We start from the raw sequence: 22,763 nt of genomic DNA on the forward strand, positions 1-22,763 counted from the left end.
ACGCCACTGTCTGTTGCGTAGTGCTTCCGATAGCTCGACACTAAGGCTAGAGTCCTGGCTATTTAGTTTGTCTAAGACAAATTCCATGGTGGTGTCGGCCGTTATCAAAGTGAACTTTCTTCTACAAAGAGCTTCTACAGCCACTTTCACCTGTTGAAAAGTAGCGATCAACTAATTGATTACGACCACTCGCCAGCAGAGAATTCTATCGCAGAATCAATGTCTATCAACGCTTTATCGATGCAAAATTTCAAGCTGTAGAAACGTTCCAGCATACTAAGCAAACTGTTGCTGACACACGGCTTTGAATAAAGAGGCTAAGGAAGACATGAAGTAATTTATTTCGAATTTGACACGTTTGCGGATCCTCGCTGCTGGATGCAGCAATTGCAATCTCTAGGTGGGATAAATAAAAAAAAGTCGAAAGATATACTCATAGAGCGATTTATTAATAATACCTAATTAATATGTATATAATTATTTATAAAGTTATTAACATTTCATGTGTATTCACTAATTCAACTAATGTCAATAAAATATGTACAAATTTGTTTAACTATTTCCCAATTCCCTAAAATTGACATATTCTTACAACAGTAACTATTATTTACAAAAAAAAACGTCCATCGCATTCGAACGTTGATGCTATTTTTGAACAATTTAACAGTCCTAAATCTGTTCAATCAATAAAAATATATATATGTATTTTAAATAAGTATATAAATATAAATATTAAGGTAAGTAATCAACTATTTACTTGACACAGTTTTATACGGGATGTTCAAATTTCGAAAAAATATATTGCACTCGTCCATAGCGACGTTTTTTAATCTATGTAAATAGTCTAAAACATCGCTACTTTATAAAAACATATCTTTTAAAACTGTATTGAAAGTTACAAAATTAAAAATTTCTGTCGAAACACCGAACATATTTATTCCGAATTTTTGACGCATCCTGTATACGAGCAGTTGACAAAATACTGTTAATTTCACGAAAAAAAGTTTTGATCATGATAAAACGAATGTTAATGAAACTTAAATCACATGATATAAGACTGACAAACCATGAAAGTGTACCTTAACAAATGAAAATTTAGAGATCTTTACTGCAAGCTTTGCCCAGAACGACGGGGGGAAATATTTCAAAGATATACCTATACATTTTTAGAATTCTGTTACAAATGTACCTGCAGAAAAGATACTATACTAAATTTACAATCAAGATGCAGTAGAAATAAACAAACCAGACACATTAAATTCTACTGCACTCCCGTTTATACATTGTAAATTGTGATTCGGGAGTGCTCCTAGTACCATTTAACGTGTCTTGGTTTGTTTATTTCTACTGCATCTTGATGGTAAATTTAGTATAGTTCATTAAAAGAGCATAATAATTAAAAGATGCATCAAAATGTATTTCAAACACTTCTCTTTTAGGACTACCTACACAAAAATTCATATTCCTCACAACTGGAATGAGTGCATGATGGGCATATCATCTGCGTAAATACTTTTCACGAAATATGCAATAAGTAAGAAAATTTTATTAATCACAAATCTACCTTTTAACCAATCAACAGTTTGATTGTTTCGAATCCAATAAAAAAAATAGAAAAGAGTGTTGAATATAACAAGCCATTAGTCCTGATATTTGTTGACTACTAAAAGGCTTTCGACACAAAAAGTCATCAAAAATGTTAAAAGCCTTAACAGAATGCCGTATAGAAGATCATCGCTATATAAACATGATCAAATACACCTATCAAAATGCGACAGCAAGCGTGAAACTGGCAGATAAAAAGACCAACGTATTTAAAACAAAACGGGGAGTGCAACAAGGAGACACAATTTCGCCAAAATTGTTTACAACATTATTAGAGCATATGTATATTATGTTTAAGAACGCAAATCTGTGTAAAAAAAGAATTAATGTCAACGGAAATAGTCATTTGAGGTTCGCTGACGATATTGTTATTTTTGCTGACAGCACTAGAAGTTGCTTCATGTTGCTGGAAGTAATTCATTGGCATCCACTTTTAGCCAAACTATTTTATACTTTTTACTATGTAGTTGGAACATTTAACTTAACCAGTATTGTGACTATTTTGCAAGGATAGGGAGTTCCACTGATGATGGACTGATAAGTCCGAAAACGTTTTGAAATCCTTTTGGATTTTTAAAAATTTTAAATTTTTATTAAAATATACCAACTACACCAGGGAGTGTTTTACTTCACGTTAACTTTTATTTAAGAAATAAAATTTGTGTGACCCAAAGAGCCATGGAACGCTCAATGTTAGGCATTTCTCGTAGGGTTCAAATTACGAACAAGGAAATAAGACAGAGAACAGGAGTGACAGATGCCATACATAGAAACAAATGTGACCCTGAAATTGAACTGGGCAGGGCACATAGCTAGAATGTCGGATAACGGATGGACACAGCGAATAATACACTGGAGACCAAGACAACAGCAACTTCTGGCAGCAGTAGGAAGACTCAGTGTTGTGTTGAAAAATAAAAAGACACCAATAAATCTAAAGAAAAGGTTATTCAACAGTTGTTGTATTCAACCAGTTGTTATCTATGGAATGGAGACAGTGACCTCGCACACAGAGGACCATCGAACGAGTTTCTCTGAGAGAACATATGAAATGAAGACGTGTGAAGCAGGACAAAGATGGAAGAGGGTGGTAATTGGAAGAAGCGCAAATAAAATGGAGATAGGTAGGACATGTGGCACGACAAAACAACGAAAGATGGACAACAAACATTAAACAACAAAAGAAGAAACCATTCGTACACACACTACATATTGTGTTGGGCTACTAAATACTTTTTCTAAAGCGTTAGACAATTTTTTGGCAAAAGAAATTGATCCCTACCGTGGTGGAGCGCCGAGAAGAAAGCAGACGAATGGAAGGACATCTGTAATCAGGGAATTCTTTTACAAATAATCTTAGCTAGCTCAAAAATAGAAACAGTTGTTTTTTTAAGATCATTTCGGGACCGCCATGGGCGTATTAGAGGGTGCTAAATTTAACTCATATTGCGACATTTGACATATATCTTCAACTTGGCTGACTATGATGATTTAGTAGTACAGTATAAAATATTTTGAAGTTATGGATGCGAAACGTGGGCGATGTCAGAAAACACAAAAAGAAAGCTGTAAGTATTTGAAAGAAAAGTCCTAAAGAAGACATTTGGACCTATTAACGAAAACGGAGATCCAGATACAACCATGAACTAACTCTACCAATTGTTCAAAGAGACACCGAACTCAGAATTTGTTAAACTTCAGATATTTCGATGGCCTGATCATGTAGTGACAATGGAGACCAAAATATTATCGAAAAGGGCCCTAGATAGTAAAATACAGGGCGCAGGACCAAAAGGAAGATCACGTAAAAGGCGGCAGAATGACGCGCAAGATTTGCTAGACGTGAAAACCTGGAGATCGACGCGAGTCTACCATAAACAACCGATATTAAAACTGGAATTACACAATTTAATATTTCAAGAGCAAGATAATTACAGATTTGTAAAGTTTTTCAATACAAACACAAAAAAATGCTCCTATCGATATATCTTTGAAATATCTCCTATTTGATACAAACTATTTAAAACTTGTTACAAGATAAACATTTTAGCAACTCATGGAAGAACAAAACATAGGTAGTGTTTAACAACGAATCTTTACTCCTACCTTTAATTTCTCATGGATCTTGCAACAGCTTTCTGTATATGAATCTGAGGCAACTTAATAATAAGATACGTTTTAAACTTTGGCCCCAGTATCTTAAATACATTTAAAGTTAGTTTTAAACATTTAAATACGTACAATTTGGTTATTCAACATTTTTTTTCTAGTACTACATAAAAATTTACTACAAACGTTTTCCTAATGTCTCACCAATTATTAGAATCCAATTAATACATTAACAGAAGAACATTTCATATACATTTTCATGTCAAATATTTATATACTGCGTTCGTTTCCAAGCTAAGCTCAGACGCCTGATCGGTGAGTGTATCATGTCGTCGCAGCTTGTCATCGGTTATAACCAATGACAAGCTCGACGACATGACACACCCACCGATCACGTGTCTGAACTGTGAGCTCGAGCTTAGCTTGGAAATGAATGTACTATAGCTCAGTTAGAATGGAATTTAACATTGATCAAGGCGAGTTTATCGTTTAAAAATACGAGTAATTGTTCAATTCCTGCGTTTTAGACCTAAACAGGTTAATTCTGGCACAGTTACATGTAAAAAACCCCATTTTCGCATCTATTATATTATACCCGCAGGTCAAATTTTTTAGGGAGATTCACTATATTTTTTAGTATATCTTCTGCCATCTATGGTTTCGCCTGTAGGGGGATTTTTCAATTTAAGAATTAATCTAGTACTTACTAGATGTACTCAAATATACTATGAAGAAAATTCTGCAAGAATTAAACAAGAAAAAGAGGTATGAGGCAAAGTTGCTGTGTATCGCCACCTAATTTATTACTATTTATCTATCTGGAGAAATTGATGAAGAGATGTCGAAGTATGAGAATAATGGGGTGAGAATACACACTATTTACACCGTTCTTTGGCAATATCCAAATAGTGACCGCAGAAGATAAAGACCTTAACTATAAAATAAGGAAATTAAAAGGAAAATTTGAATATATACGACAAAATATCTAATGGTGAACAAAGACAAAGCATGCTATTAAACTTTAAAATGAAAAAATCAGTGGTGTAATAATAAAATCGATATTTAGCAATAATCCTCAATAAGAAAGGAAATATTAAACATGTAATAAAGCAAAATAAGCAAAATTAAAGCAATGCCACAAACTTTAAACTTTCTTCTATGGCAAAAGACAATCAGAAGAGAAACAACAATGAAGAAGCATATCTACAAAGTTTGATTTAATAGGGTATTCAATAAGTTTTGCGGTTCATTAAGGGGGGGGGGTATGGTTTGAAATATTTAATTTTATTTATTATTTCAAATAAAAGTGCATACTTTCAAGAATACTCTCTGAAATTTTCAAAATAATCGGAGTAAAATTATGAGAGATACAGCGTGTTGAATATCCCTACCTTCGACTCGCTTTGCCGCGACTTCGCGCCAGCACGCTTGAGCGTAGTGAGAAACGTTAAACAACTGTTCGCCTTCTCTTTTGTAGATTACTCCTTGATTCGAAAAACATATTTCAATGTGCATCACTTTACGATTTGGCAGACAAATAAGAAGATGAAGATGCAGTTGTCAAAACTTTAAACGCATTTTTCTCAAAACTGCTTTTTCAAATGCGGTGGACATTGTACCTAACTGAAAAACTACTCGGCCGATCTACGTGATATTTTGCACATATTTTCTTGAGACATTTCATGAGGTAACAACGTCGAGATATTTTTCTTTTTTTGCTTATTTTTTTTTTCAACGATAAATCTGTTGATTTTCACAAAATTTTTACCAAAAATTTCATTTTTTTGATTTCTGAGTGATGCCAAAAATTCAAAAATCATTAAAAAAAACTCGACGTTATGACCTCGTGAAACTCATAATCTAATTAAATATTTTTGAATTTTTTGTTTCGTATGATCTAGTGACGAGTTCTGATGTCCACCGCAAAATCCATTTTTTTGTGAGCTGCCTTTCAAAATTTGTCACCAATTACTTTTCAATATTTTGGATTGCATTTTTTTCTAAATATTCTTTGAATTATACTTAATATATTTATTTAATTTAAAAATTCACAAAAATAAAAAAATTCGCTTGATATATTGATTTCAAACCATACTCTCCCCCCCCCTAAGAGAGGGAGTTTTTAAATATGTTGGTATACTCTTGTCATTTGAAGAGTACAGAGGAAAAACAAGGAGTGTCAGATTGAGATAAACACCAATAAAGGTTCAATTCTTATGATTTCTAAAAACTACTTAGGAGATTTTTAGCAGAATTCTAGCAATTCTTATTCTATAATCTTAATATAATATGAATCTATATTATTTTATTAATTTAATAATGCACCAAAAAACTGCTAACACTCCTTAATTTCGTTCAGTGGCGTGCGGACAATCCTGGTCCTTCGCCTGGATACAAATTCTTAGAAAATTTGCCTGTTTTTACCTGGATAAAATTCTGCCAGTTTATTGTCCTGAATCGATAGCCTAGTCGATAGTACTCAGTTTTTGCTACCACATGTGCTACCACATGGCGAGAAAAACCAAAATTAATGAAAAAGTGACATTCCTTGTTTTTCCCTTGTACTCTTCATTTATATGTTGGTATAGCCAATTAGTATCGACGTGCCACAGTATTTTTTTACAATGAAAAAAATCAAATTAGTACAATAAAAAATGGGTTACTGAATTCGAACGTAGTCGTACAGGTCTTGAAGACGATCCACGTCAAGAATATCCAAAAAGACCAGAAAACAGCAAAAGACAGCAAAAACACCAGAAGTCGTAGAAAAAATACAAGAAATCGTATTGAAAAATCGTCGAGTGACTGAAAGTACACGCCCTAGACATCTCATTGGGCAGTATAAACAATATTTTGAGTGAAGTACTGGGTTTCAGAAAGCTGTGTTCACAGTGGGTGCCACATTCGCTAACAGTGGAACAAAAACAGATTCAAATATGACTTTCTGAGCAAAATTTACACTGTTTTCGAAAGAATAAAGAGAATTCAATTCAGTGAACAATTACGAATGATACTTGGGTCTATCACCATGATTCTGAAAAACAAGAAGCTTAAGAGTGGTGTGAACATAGTTCTTCAGCTCCGAAATGAGTTTGTGTCCAGAAATCAGTTTTTAAGATGCGAAAGGAATTTTGTTTGTGGATTACTTGTAAACTGGTAAAACAATAAATTCTTAATATTATTATAACCTTTTAGACCAGCTGATGGAAAAGATTCGTGAAAAAAAGACCCGGTTTGTAGAAGAAAAAATCCTTTTTCATCAGGACAATGCACCGTGTCATATGAGCATTTCGACAATGGCTAAAGTCCATGAATTAAAGTTCGAATTGTTGTACCATCCACCGTATTTACCAGATTTGGCCCCTAGCGACTTCCTTATGTTTTAATACCTAAAAAATTCATGCATGGAAAGCGTCTTTATCAAATGATCAGGTCATAACTTTAGGGTCTCACTTTAGGGATGGAATTCTTAGATTACAATCTCGTTGTGACGAGTGTACTGATGTTCAGGGAGACTATACTGAATAATAAAGTGTATTTCAAACCATAAAATTGTATTTTTCTTATCGGACTGCAAAACTTGTCGAACAACCTATTATAAACTATATGAGTAGTAGACGTAAAACATTATTAAAAGGGGTAGTTCCCTGGGTTGACTGTATACCTTATAGTTAAACAAACTGGAACATGAAGTAAAACCACTTCTATGTAAAAGGTAGATTTACTAAAATTTTTTTAAAAATCCCAATGGATTGAATAAAATGTGTTCATCAGAACGTTTTCGAACCTATCGGTCCATCATAAGTGAATTTGAAATACTTGCAAAATAGCCCCAGAACCAAACAATGGTTGTGATTATAAATCAATCTACATTGTGTTATAATAATATTGTAAAGGCTAAACGCCGATGTTCAAAGATATAACCTCTGGGAACATGGTGATGCTCTACCCGAGGACCCAATCAACCATCTTAGGTCAACAATGACTACCAAAATTTTAGTAAATATACCTTTTACATAGAAGTGGTTTTACTTCATGTTCCAGTTTGTTTAAAACATTATTAATTACAAAATTAATAGAAACAAAGTAACGAAAACGGACGAAAGTGTGATATACATTTATACGGTCAAAATGTAATAAAATGATACTAGATCCAAATATCCAAATAAAGTAAGGATACAGAAAAATAGAAAGATACAGTGAAGTGATTTAGACACCAAAATAACAAGAACATTAAGATATTTCACCCGAAGGAAAGAAAGAGAGAGATTAAGATTAAGAATCGATGAGGCAATGGCAGCAAAGAATTTAGAAGAGACACAGTATGAAATATGAACCATATGTTAGCTCTAAAAAAAGACAAATTATAAATAAAAAAATTTCAAAAAGGTAAAGTTTTCAATCCTAATAGCAACATTAATAATAGTGAAAAATATTAAAAATATTACTTAAAGATTTTTAAATTGAAAAATTATTGGTCCATTTCCCTGGTAACACCACCATGGCTTCTAAAATTTGCAAGCCAGATGGATGCTGCAGTGAAGACAAGAGAGAATTCTAAAAAGTTACAATTCACACCCCCGTCTGCAGCTTGGTAAAGTTACTTTACCAAGTTGCTTTAAAGTTACTTTACCAAGCTGCAGACGGGGGTTGTGAATTGCAACTTTTAGAATTCCCTCCCTTTGTCTTCACTGCAGCATCCATCTGGCTTGCAAATTTTAGAAGCCTTGGAGGTGTTACCAGGGAAATGGACCAATAAGTTTTCAATTTAAAAATCTTTTAGTAATATTTTTAATATTTTTCAATATTATTAATGTTGCTATTAGGATTGAAAACTTTACCTTTCAGTTACCAGATGACGCTAGTCACCTACTCCATTAACGTCAGTTGCACTGCGGGGATAAGCTTTCGTGGTTTGGTCACTTCGAGCAGAGAGCAGCAGGCCTACGCCTACGCCTCTCCGATGATGACTCCAATAAGAGTCGAAAATCGTCGATTCAGAGTGCTGATCTGCGCTCCCTGTTCTAAGTGAAAAATAAGACAGTTTTGCCTTCGCATTGCAACTCAATAAAAATGATATACATTTTTAAAAATATTTCAATTGAAATAAGAATCAAATTTTGATTTGACACGCGCAATGGGGTGAAACTCTTTTTAAATTGCTTCTAAACTCCCTAAATACAACATAGCTGCACAAATCGACAATTCCAAGACCAAAGAATGATTTGAATCTAACCCCTAGAACAACAATATTTCTAAATGCTTCATACAGGGTGAGTCATGAGGAACTGTACATACTTCTACCTCGTATAAAGGCCCCTATGGGGAATAACAAATGACCATTAAAAAGTGTCTGTTCCCACTGTTTAATAATATACAGGGCGAGTTTTGCATTTTGACAGAAATTTATATTCGTCATAATTTTTGAACGGTCAGATCGATGTATCTCTTATTTTGGTCAATCATTACACTATTACCACCTAATCAACTGATTTATTCAAACTAGCAAAAAATCAGGTCCGGCTTTAAAAAATTAGTTCGTTTGGGTCTTAGAAAAAATTTCACCCTGTATATACTTTTTGAAAACTCTAATATGATTTTTACAAATTAGACAAATAGGCAATTAAAATGGCATATTTATTTTTTCCCCACACGATTACTTAATTTTTTATAAAAAAATCAAATTTGACTATGAATTAAAAATTTGGTAAAGTCAACCATAGATTTAAGAAAAATTAACTTTTATTACAAAAATTCATTTTTTTTTAAACAAATATTTGATTTATATTACCACCCAATCAACTGATTTATTCAAGCTAGAAAAACATCAGGTCCGGCTTTACAAAATTAGTTCGTTTGGGTCTTAGAAAAAATTTCACCCTGTATACGCTTTTTGAAAACTCTAATATGAATTTTACAAATTAGACAAACAGGCAATTAAAATGGCATATTTATTGTTTTCCCCACACGATTACTTAATTTTTTATTAAAAAATCAAATTTGTCAAAATCGCAATTTTACCATAAAAATAAAAAAAATTAAACGTTTTTCTTAAAATTAAAAGTTTCACCATTTTTTTTTTTCTATAACACATCTAGATCTAAAACTCCCCATAACACTTCTCTTTGGACTCTATAGTTTAACATAGACGTGATCAAATTGATAAATTTTAAATTTTTCACTTAATTTTTGCGATTTAACTTTGCAATTCACGAACTTGCACCTTTTATTTTTAAAAATTCATAACTTTTACGAGAAGAAGACTGAAAGTCTACAACAATTGTCATAGTCTTCACAATGGTAAGAGATATGTGCTGTAAAAAATTTCAGAAAAAAAATTAAAATGGAACGTTGTAGTGAGTTAAACCGTGATTTCATCTTTTTTTTTCATTTTTAGGTTAAAATTCCGATTTTGACAAATTTGATTTTTTAATAAAAAATTAAGTAATCGTGTGGGGAAAAAATAAATATGCCATTTTAATTTCATATTTGTCTAATTTGTAAAATTAATATTAAAGTTTTCAAAAAGCGTATACAGGGTGAAATTTTTTCTAAGACCAAAACAAAATATTTTTTAAATCCGGGCCTGATTTTTTTCTAGTTTGAATAAATCAGTTGATTGGGTGGTAACATAAATTAAATATTTGTGCAAAAAAAATTAATTTTTGTAATAAAAGTAATTTTTTTTAAATCTATGGTTCACTTTACCAAACTTTTAATTATTATTCATAGTCAAATTTGATTTTATTATAAAAAATTAAGTATTCATGTGGGGAAAAGAATAAATATGCCATTTTAATTGCCTATTTGTCTAATTTGTAAAATTCATATTAGAGTTTTTAAAAGGCGTATACAGGGTGAAATTTTTTCTAAGGCCCAAACGAACTAATTTTTAAAGCCGGACCTGATTTTTTTCTAGTTTTAATAAATCAGTTGATTGGGTGGTAATATAAATCAAATATTTGTTAAAAAAAATTAATTTTTGTAATAAAAGTTATTTTTTTTAAATCTATGGTTTACTTTCCAAACTTTTAATTCATAGTCAAAGATTTTTTTATAAAAAATTAAGTAATCGTGTGGGGAAAAAATAAATATGCCATTTTAATTGCCTATTTGTCTAATTTGCAAAATTCATGTTAGAGTTTTTAAAAAGCGTATGTCTAATTTGTAAAATTCATGTTAGAGTTTTTAAAAAGCGTATACAGGGTGAAATTTTTTCTAAGGCCCAAACGAACTAATTTTTTAAAGCCGACCCTGATTTTTTTCTAGTTTGAATAAATCAGTTGATTGGGTGGTAACATAAATCAAATATTTGTTAAAAAAAATTAATTTTTGTAATAAGTTATTTTTTTTTAAATCTATGGTTTACTTCACCAAACTTTTAATTCATAGTCAAATTTGATTTTTTTATAAAAAATTAAGCAATCGTGTGGGGAAAAAATAAATATGCCATTTTAATTGCCTATTTGTCTAATTTGTAAAATTCATATTAGAGTTTGCAAAAAGCGTATACATGGTGAAATTTTTTCTAAGACCCAAACGGACTATTTTTTTAAAGCCGGACCTGATTTTTTGCTAGTTTCAATAAATCAGTTAATTAGGTGGTAATAGTGTAACGATTGACCAAAATAAGAGACACATCGATCTGACCGTTCAAAAATTATGACGAATAAAAATTTCTGTAAAATGACTGTATATTAATAAACAAGGGGAGCAGACACTTTTTAATGGTCATTTGTTATTCCCCATATGAGCCTCTATACGAGGTAGGAGTATGTACAGTTCCTCATTACTCACCCTGTATCTCTTCTCTCTTAATGCGACTTTGTAATAAATCTCATCCACTATAGTATTCAGTTAGGAAAAAGTTTGTTGCTGTTGACAAAAAAATGTTTGATTATTTAAACAATTTTGGTTTGTTTTATTTACAAATTGTTCTAAGTTTTATTATTGGCGATATAAGTATGTTTCGGCTAGCCATCGTGTCCGTGTCTTTTACATCAATATACATTACACGGTTCTCCTCGACTCTTTGGCAAAGTATTAGAATATTACGCAAAACTTTGATTATATTGCTGTACTTCAACAAAAAAAAAAAATAAGTAAACAGTGACAAAAATGTGGAAAATCTCTATTTAAATTAGTTATCTTGTAGAATGTATGATTTTAGTATCTGTGAAGACTTAAATTCAGTACCAGGAGGTGGAAGAAAGTACGGAAGAGGCTTGAAAAAAAGTATAAGTACGATTGTGGAAGTTTTAAGAGGTAGTAGAGTATACATGTACTAAAATGTAGAATGTTAAGTTAAAAATGTCACTAAAAAAATAAAGTATTGAAAAATAAAAATGTTTACATCTTTTCTAAATATACATGCTTTACCAGAATATAGTCTGCACGGAAGATGTATATAGAGAAGTAATAAGCATAAAATAAAGACCAAAAGTCAATCAAAATGAAGAATGGCAACTAGAATTAGCTATTGAAAAAAATAAACATTTCACAAATTGTCACAAGACAAGGAATCCCTTCTTCTTCTTCCCATTCCTCTCCTATCGGATATTGGATATCATCAAGGCTATTCGAACTTTGCTTACAGCTATTTATATTGTTCTTTTTTAAAGTCCATGCTCCCACGTCGTACAACAGAGTACTAAACATATATTTTCGTAACATTCTTATTTGTAGAGAGGGACTGATATCACGATTATTAAACAGTTATTTCATTTTTATGAAAATGGATCTAGCAATTTCAATACGTTTTTAGATCTCGTTATTTTGATAAATAATAATAATAATAATATCGTATGGCATTTTTGCCGGGGAGATCCTTTCGGATAGTTCCAGCGCCAATTACATCTTTAACCCTGTTTCAAGTAACTAGTGTCGATGTACACTAGCCCAGGGGGACCGACGGCTTAACGTGCTCTCCGAGGCACGGTGAGACGGCTCGTGTCATTATTGGAAATGAAAATGGTTTGTCTTTGGCAGGGATCGAACCCACGTCTACTGGCGTATGAGGCCAGCGTTTATGCCGTTACCCACGGCCGCTCACAATTATTTTGATCACTTTTCCTATTTACCATAGCACCCAGGCATTTGTAATTATTCACCATTTGAATGGGAGTGATATTTATAGTAATGGCTGTATGATGAATTGCATTTACTAAAGATTAAAAGATTTTACTAAAGCTGAAGGTCTTCTTGCCAACACACAGTATTGTCTACATATCTTATGTCTTTATTTACTTACTCATTGACAATTATTCCTTCATTTGGGCTTGATAAAACTTCCTCGCCATACTATAGACATAGACGTTAAACAGTAGTGGTGATTAAAATACATCTCTGTCTCACTCCACTTGTTACTCTTATTACGTCTGAAATTTCATCTTCAATTTTTATATTTGCTCGCTGATTCCAGTATAAATTATTCCCAGATCTTTATCATGTATAACTTTGCTCTCAAGAATATCTTTAAGTAAATCATGACGTGACCTGTCAAAAGACTTTTCGAATTAAATTTATGACTTGTGTCGAATTTGAAGTTTGAGAAAATTGGAAAACTGCAATAAACAACATAACTAAATAAAAATTAAATAACTGCAGAGCAAAAAGAGGAAGACAAATGAAAATAAGCTAGCACGAAAAAAGGGGAAGAATAGAGTACGCATAATAAAATTGAAACGTTTAGTGTCCCCAATTTTTTCTTTTCAATCAATAAAAACAAAATAAGATGGGTCTATTATCACTCTTCCATTGATAAATTATTAAAAACTGGTTCCATGACATCTAGTAACGCGACAGTTCGTAACCCGACAAATGGCAATGGACAATTCATAACTATACATCTTCGTAACGCCAACATTTAATTTTGTTTAGCAAATTAGTAATAAAGTTAGTTTCCACGTTAACAAAAATAAACAGAATAATTCAATTTTGACGTAACTAATGACAGCTAATCTGGCAAGTTCAACGTAGATGGCGCTAGTGTAGTTGGAGGTCACGTCAACTGTACAAATACTGTAAATATTGCATTTATTTCGCTGTGTGAGTTTAATTTGGGGAAATAAGATGCCTTAAGTGTTGGGCTGTGCCTTTGCTCATCGAAAACATCAGGACACAGGTTTCCCAAAGATAATCTGATGAGAAAAAGTGGACTGTGGCAATAAGAAGAGATAAATATGTGCCGGCAAATGCACGTATCTGCAATAAACATTAGATAAATGTGACGCATCAACTATGACTAGCACACTGCTAAACTCATTTTGTATTGAAAACTTGCAATGTGAGTCGAAATTGGAAGGACTCAAATTTTATACTGGATTTGACAGCTGTGAACATTTTTGGCTTGTTTTTAATAACTTAGTCCCCGCAGTGAACCATCTCTTGTATTATACAACTGAATCTAAAATGGGTATTCGTGTCTTAACTCCGACGAATGAGTTTCTAATTACTGTTATTAAGTTAAGGCGCAATATGATAAATAAAGAACTTGCATTTAAATTTGATATAAGGGAGGCATTAGTTAGCCTTATATTTATTACATGGATCAACTTTCATCACGCCCTGAAGGGCAGTAAGGATTCTGAGAAAGAAGAAGAAGGATCAACTTTCTTTACTGTGAGTTTAGAGAACTTAGCATGGTACCACTCAACATTGCTAAACAAAATGTACTATTATACAGTTATTATAGATCGCACTGAGGTGAAAATAGATCAACACGAAAATCTTCAATTCGTTTTTCAACTCGCAAACAGTCCAAGATCCGCATTTATCTGACATAATTTATTAAATCGCAAGAATTGCATCAAAAATACTATACAAGCTTAAAGAACTGTCAAATTGTGTTGACCCACAACTACACTAGCGCCGCCAAGCGGGAGCAATGGCGTACATAGCTGTCATTGTACCTTTACGAATATGTATAGTTACGAAGTGTCGCCGTTACGATTTGTGGGGTTACGAACTGTCGCGTTACGGATGTCTTGTCACGAAAAAACTATATTCTAAGTACGTTGGTTCATATTGCAAAGACTTATTTCTGTCACTGTTTTAAATATTAGTTTAAATCCTAGTGGAAAAATGTTTGATAGGTCACCTTCGCAACAATTTGCTTACTCAGTCTATAATTGTCTCAATTTGAATTTTTGTACATTTTTTCTTGCTTTATTTAGTATATATACAACACATTCAACAGAAAAATAAATTATTTCTTGTACAACATTTACAGGCTTTATACAAGTTTAAAATTGGAAAAATGAAAACCTAACAACAAACAAAATAAAATAATATAACAACACAACTCGTTTATAGACTTCAATGAGTTTGATATTTTTCTGGAAGTGAAAACACAAATTGTGTATTACATACTAGGGTCATTCGTAAAATACCAGTTTTGCCTCGCTGCATTGCTCAGTGTCGGTCCTAAGTTTCCTAAGGGAATTGTAATTTGGTGGTGCATATCATCAGCGGGTTTAGAAAGATATGAAGTAGTGAAAGGCACAATTAACGCAGCAAAGTATTAAGAATTTTTTAAAAATAGTCTTGTACCAATTGCTCAAGATCTTTACCCGGACTTAAATTTTATATTCCAACAGGACAGTTTTGCATGTCATACGGCCAAAACAACTAAAAAATGGATTGGAGACAATAACATTAAAGTCCTCTCATGGCCTTCGAATAGTCACGACCTTAATGTTATTGAGACTTTGTGGCATACGATGAAACAGACATTACGTAATAATCCTCAGAGAACCATCGGCGTCATCGATTTCAAGAGAAAATTAAGATAATAATGGGATAATTTTGACACTGGCTTGTGTCCAATCCTTAACAAGAACAATGACAGACAGGATTGCCCAAGCAACTAATGCTTGAGCCACTCTGCATCTGAAAATTCTTAAATAAGGGATAATTTTAATGTAATAAAAGCGACATATACAAGAATGGAAAAAGCCATATGACCATTACTTATTGAGAAAATATGACAAGAATCAGCCAGAATAGTACGAATAGTTGAGAGATATTGTAATTAAAAGCTACTGACATGAGCTATTGAAGAAGAGTACATGGAAGCTTGAGAATGGAAAAAGTCTCAAGCCTCAAAATAAGAGAAATTATTGAAGTAAAACTCACACTGATAGATGATATAATGAAGAAAAACTTACATGGTTCGATCATCTACAAATACAAAAATTTGTATTTTCCATTATTGTGCCTTGTGATTCTATTCAGTGCTTTAAATGTCAAAGTGAAGAAAATCACGCAAACTCAGATAAACAGCTTGAGTAACTTATGACTCTCTTAAAGCCCTTATTCATTAAAGCCAGAGAAAGAAGAGATAATGAGGCAGATGTTGGACAGAAGAGACAGATTCCTGGAAGATATCGACTGGATTTGTATGTATGATATAAAACTTTCGTCAAAATATGACAGATTTCAGTATATCTTCATAGAATTATTCGAGGCCTTACCTTCGCCTAGTCCTACATATTTCAGATTTTTTTAGTTATAGCGAGGAAATAGAAACAAAGATTCTAAATAATAAATTTATAAAATAATCCGCTGTAAAATGAAACTGAGAGATGGGTAGTCTTATATACACCCTCTGAGGATCTCTAATGAGAATGAAACGTACTTAAGGGTGTTTATGACGCTCTCTGAACGAACTGAAATAAAAGACGTCTCTTGATTTTGTTTTACAGTGAATTATTTTGTATTAGTTTTACTCCTGAGTATCGGGACCAATTTTTTTTTGGAATTTGGCCATGTTGAATAGGCAGGTAGTGACTATTGAGGTGCAAAATTTTTTATTTATCATTATCAAACGGCCTAACGTAGGATGACGTGTGAGGTTTCGTTGGAAAGGGGATGAAAAATGGGGTTGAATGCAGTATGTGCGTGCGCATCGGAGCATGCCAAAAGGGCATTACGTCATATCTTCGTTTCTATTGGTTCGATCGTGGCGTAAGAGGGCTCGTTGGAAAGCGGAGGGGGTTAACGAATACGTTGAGACAAAAAGAAAGATGGCGGCATTGCCAAAACGGCACTATATCGTATCTTCGTTGCTAGTGGTACGATTTTGAAGTATGAGGTGTCATGCTACCACGCACGTGACAACATCTACTGATAGGCATAGGTCTGCTGTGCTACGTTAACCGTTAGATATGTAACAGCAGCATTATTGTTGATTTTAAAGTTTAAGTAATAAATTTATGTTTTCTCCAGAAAAATGCCCACTCCCTATTTCTTTCTGACGCTCGCACTCCCGCAATCCACTGAACATCGACTGGCAGTATTATAGTTAAGAAAATTAATACGAAATCAATGTTTCTTTCATCTATATTTATCTACCTCTTCGGCGTAAAGATATTTTTCTTTTTTCCCTAATCTTTAAAATTCTAGGTAAAATTAACTTCCTAAATATCACATTCTTTTTCTTTTGTACACATAAAAAAGGGTCTCACATTTAAAAATAACACGTTAAAATATATATTTACAACGTTATTTATCAAGTAATGAGAAAATATCATATTTGTCTCGTCATGTTTGAGTATTTTTTTTGAAAAAATTCGTTTTTAAGGTCACGTTGATGAATGAGAAAAATTTTTTTTTTGCTTTTGGAATGATTTATTCACTATACTGGCATTGATGTAACATTTTTCTTTATTGACAAATAAGACCTTTTTAAATTGGGTTAAGTGAGAATTTAAAAATTGCGATAAATATTTTCCTAAACTACATCAATAGAAAAACTTAATTAACAACTTTCAATCTAACATTAGCAAAGAAAGCATTTGAAAGAGTGGAGAGTTTTAAATATCTCGGAGCAACAATCACTGCCGATAACGATATCATGGAAGGGATAAAAGGGAGGTATAATAGAGAAATATACGAGCAATATAGCGAACCAACTCTAGCACAATACACTAAACTGCAGAGATTACGGTGGGCAGGGCACATGGTCCGCATGCATGAGAATAGAATCCCCAGAAAATTGCTGAATGCAAGAATGCAGGGAAGAAGACCGGTTGGAAGACCTAAAAAGAGATGGGAAGACGAAGTGGACGAAGATGCCAGGAACTTCCTAGGAACGCGTTCATGGAAAAGAACAGCGGTAAATCGAAATGATTGGAGAAGGTTGTTGAAGGAGGCCAAGGCTCGATTTGGGCTGTAGTGCCATTGGATGGATGGATGGATAAAAGGGAGAATTCAGGCAGCAAACAGATGTATGTGTAGCCTCCACAATACTAATAAATCTAAGGGCCTAACACGTGCATCAAAGATCAGAATATATTAAAACAGTGATTAGACTGTGGCTCATGTATGGGTGTGAGACGTGGACTCTGACCAAAGCAATTGAAAGAAAACTTATATGTCTTGAGAGAAAAATTCTCAGAAGAATCTTTGGACCTTATCACGACCCTAATAGCTCCCAATTTCAGCGTCTAAGATGGGCTGGCCATGTCCATAGACTCCCTAATAACCGTCTTGCCAAGTTGATCTGATAGGAAGCCCCCACAGGAAGAAGGCCCTTAGGATGCTCACGAATGCAATGGAGAGACAATATATTAAAAGACTAAGTTTTCAATCTAATAGCACATAAACAACACTAAAAATGTTGGTCTATATCCTACCAGATTGAAAACAATGGGAACCTTCTCTGGTTACACCTCCGAGGCTTCTAAAATTTGCAAGCCATACGGATGCTGAGACTAAGGGAGATGAGGGAATTTTATAATTTATAATTCACGTCCCATCTGCTCAGCGCGGTAAAGTTCCAACGAGAATGGTTCCCTTCATACTTCGATCAAAGTAAACATGTAAATAAAAAATGAATAACCATTTTCAATTTCGTTGCAACACGAAACTACAGCCGCATTATATACTAGTTCAATCAGAGAGTGCCGCAGGCACTCTCACTTCCCAAGAGATGGTTCCCATTGTTTTCAATCTGGTAGGATGTAGATCAACATTTTTAGTGTTGTTTTATGTGCTATTAGATTGAAAACTTAGTCTTTTGCTAGCAGTTGTCGCTAGGGCATCCATGCCATTTTGTTCGTTGCAATTCGTAACTTCACGCCGGGGTTTGTCCTGGTTGGGTCAGAGAGAGCAGCATATGTGCCTCCTGATGAGAGACTAATAAGTTTCGAAACCGGTAGAGGTGCTTGCAGCACTCTTTCATTGAACTAGAATATGATGCGGCTGTGGTTTCGTGTTGCAACGAAATTGAAAATGGTTATTCATTTTTTTTTTTTATAGACAGTATATTATCAGATTTAAGAACAATGGGGCTACCCTCTGACTCAACTGTCATGGATGACCGTTCAAGATGTAAGCGAGTTGTGCAGTCAGCCAAGACCCACCCCGGGTTGTAGTGCTACCAGAAGAAGAAAAAAAGCATATGATAGATTGACTATGGACACTGATACAAGAACTTGACTTTCTAAAAAAAACTAGTCAATTTTATACGGACGTGTATGAAAGGGTTGCGATATAAGGTGAGAGTTGGACAATAATATATGGAGACATTGAAGTAAACAACTATTTTCAATGGGAAATAAGCCAAAATTTTACCAAAAAAATGATTTTATTAACGTTTCGACGCCCAACTCGGGTGTCGTTGTCAAAATACAAAATAATACTAGATTCAACAAAAATGTTGTTGCTTAGCAAAAAATTCTTCTAATAATTTATTTAATCTGACTCATTAATTCAGGCATGTATTATACATTTTAAAGTATATTTATAAAAATGCCACAAGAAAATAGCTTCAGAACAACATTGAAGTAAACAATGGACTAAAACAGGGAGATGCACTTTCACCACAACTTAGCTCTTGAATACATAACCTGCCAGAATCGAAAAATCGACTAGTCTTCCATTGAAGGACCAAACTTACTGTTGGCATTTATAGACAATATCGATCTAATAAAACCATATTAAGGATGAAGGAGACAGGTTCGAGAAAAAAGCATGAGGCTCCTAATCAATGAAAACAAAACTAAATATATGTATAAGAGCCGCAATCACAGAAACAGAGATAGAATGCTAACAAATAACTCCAATGGGCATGACACCTCAGAAGACATTCTGGTGAAAGAATAGTAAGGCTGGTATGGGAAGAAGTCTCAACTGGACTGGTTGGAAGTCACAACACCATGTAGACGACCTTGACTCCACTGGCGTAGAGAATTGGATGAAGATCGCTCAAAACAGAGGGGAACGGGGGTATGTTGTCAAGTTGGCAAAAACACACAAAGGGTCCTATCAATGATCTTCAAAATTGGAAAAAGGGACAAAATATTATGTGGACTCCTGAGGTTAATGAAGCTTTCATTAAAATCAAGGAGGCTCTCACAAATTCCCCAGTTATGATAACCCCAGATTTCACTAAGCCTTTCTATTTGATGACTGATTGTTAAAACACAGCATCTGGTGGTGTACTCTATCAAATTGTCGATGGAGAAGAACACCCTATAGCCTACACCAGCAGGAGATTAAATAAAGCCCAGAAAAATTGTACTACAACTTTTTAGCTATAATTACGGGTATTGAACATTTCAGATATTTTCTTGAAGGTCGTTCGTTTACGGTCATAACTGACCATAGTAGTTTGGTGTGGTTACAGAGTATGAAGAACCCATCTCCTTGTTTGGCTAGGTGGATTTTAAAATAGGCACAATATGATTATAAAATTGTTCATCGTAAAGCTGCAGGTGTAGTAGTCGCTGATGCACTCTCTAGAACTTTTGATATTAATTTGTTAGACATCTACCTTACAACCAGATGACTGGTATCGAAAAATGTTGTATGTCCAGAATGTTCCAGGTAAATTTCCTGATTTTATAATTGAGCATGGTGTTTTGTATAAACATGTTTTAACCACAGAGTACCGAGTGTAAAAAAAGAGCTCTTGACATTCAGTAAGTTGACATAGTAACTAATAAAAACTCGATCATTAGTAGAATCATCAAAAATGTATGAAACGACAATATGCCTAAATGAAAAAAAAATGATGTAAAATGTGAATTTGGATTTGCTGAAGTATTGGCACTTAATATGAATTACAGCAAGACCAAAATCATAACCAATGCAGAGAAAGGCCCCAAATAAGATGGGCAGATGATACCAAGAAGCATGTGGGCTTTAGGTGGATGACTGTAGCGACAGACAGAGAAGGATGGAAAGGATTGGGGAGACCTATGTCCAAAGACGGACCGATGAAGGCTAATTAGAGAGATAAAAGTGCAAAATTAAGTTTTACATGATGCAAATGTTCCAGTTTTGTAGTACGTTTAATTAAAGTTTTATCTTTTTAACTGAAATTGTTACATAAAAAATGTTACGCTTTTATTTTTAAATAGTGAAAAATATAAGTACTTGGTCAGTGTTTTACAGGAGTGCCGCAGCAGTGTTATACAATTGAACTAAGACCTGCATATGAACTGGTAAGCAAGATAGCCGGTCTTTGGTGTTTGAGTCCAACGCCAGCCAGGACAGAGCATTGTAGCCCTCTAGGACGTATCTGAAAATAAATGATAAAATTAGTAAAGCAGACATTAGTAATCTGTTTGCATCAATTTAGAGCCGAAAAACCTCGAAACTCCAAATGACGTTCCTTAACAGTAACCCTGAACACCAGGTGTTTCGGGAGGTCGGTTCCGATTGCGTCTTCGTGTTGAGACCTGTTCGAAGTCTAACGTTCGAAACCTGTAACCTGTTCCACATTTAAAACTTCCAGTGTTCCCGTACATCAAAGTTTATCCGACTAGACACCGGTAAGCTATCAACAAATTTTCAGCTTGCTATTATTAAACTTTTTTTTGGTACACGGGATCCAGGCCTATAACTGCGTTCTCTCGATGACACTGCTGTCATCAAGGCAGCACATGTTTTAACTTTTAGTATCTAGTTCTTGCTTCCGCGTACACAATTATGATTCTACTTCTAAGTTCAGCTACATCGCCCCATCAAAAATAAAGTAAGGAAACTAAACATTGTTCCAAGTTTTTAGTATCGTTACGTTAGCAGTGGAATACGCTAGTCTATTTTTATATAGTCACAAATATTTTAACTTTGAGTTTTGTTAAGCTTCTGTCCCAGTGCGAGTTTCTGGTGCAATAGGGCTTTTCATCTATTGTCATTTGTTTCGAGCTGCTGTCATATGTTGACATAATGATATAATGCTGTGATAATATAATGACTGTGAATGAAAAGCCCTATAGAGCTGTTAGAACGAATGGAATGAGTGAGTTTGGAAGCACGTCTGTTTCCTGCTTCATAAATAAATCAAAAGCAAAGATTATGATTAATACGTTAATTTTTATTATTATTATTATTAAAGAAAAAGGTCCTAGACCTCGGCTCCATATGACTAAAAAGAACTATGCAAAAAGAAATCTAAACTTAAGACTACATACGACTTATAAATTAATTTAATTTAAGAAACGAAAAATTATTGTTCCTGTGATACAGAACTAAAGGATCCCCCAAACCGACGCGAAAGTTTTGCGACGCGAATTTTCCGTAGCGGAACATTCGCAGGCGGAGCGGTAGCGGACAAGGGTTCCCCATATTGACGCGAAAGCCGACGCGACTATTCGCCATACAAATGTGAACAAATTATATTTTTAAATGGGCCAACAGGTTTAGGAAATACAAGACATCAAAAATGACCAAATTTTTAAGTGGGCGTAATCTCTAAGCAAGCAAATTAATAATAATATTATAATATATAATGAAAACTTATCATTTTCTCCTAATTCTAACTCTATACTATTCCAGACTTTATCCTTTTTTCTTATATTTTTACAATCTTCGTCCGTTAAATCATATATTATAGGATATTGTTTAACACTTTCAATGAGTTTTTCTGTAACAACCATTTTAAAACACGCGAAACTACAACGGTAGCGGAAAAAAACGTGCATGCAGCGTTTCATGAAAGGAACGCTGTTCTGCCGCGACCGTTGCGGATTCCGCGCTAAGTGGTGTGAACACCTTCATAATCCGCCGTGAATATCGGTTCGCCGCGATTCCGCGTAGGT

At 33.8% G+C, this 22,763-nt stretch overlaps 1 protein-coding gene across 2 annotated transcripts in view; it reads right to left on the reverse strand.

Annotated features, from left to right (window-relative positions):
* Positions 1-430: 430 nt before the first annotated feature.
* Positions 431-22,763, reverse strand: part of LOC114331768 (mediator of RNA polymerase II transcription subunit 13) — a 369,259-nt gene continuing 346,926 nt past the window's right edge. For both annotated transcript variants that reach the window (XM_050659705.1, XM_050659703.1), the window contains exon 23: positions 431-21,241. In XM_050659705.1, the coding sequence (XP_050515662.1) occupies positions 21,109-21,241 (133 nt within the window). In that variant the 3' untranslated portion in view covers positions 431-21,108. The remainder of the gene's footprint in view (positions 21,242-22,763) is intronic.

The sequence above is a fragment of the Diabrotica virgifera genome, chromosome 8 (assembly GCF_917563875.1).
Source record: "Diabrotica virgifera virgifera chromosome 8, PGI_DIABVI_V3a".
In the NCBI taxonomy this organism is placed as follows: Eukaryota; Metazoa; Arthropoda; class Insecta; order Coleoptera; family Chrysomelidae; genus Diabrotica; species Diabrotica virgifera.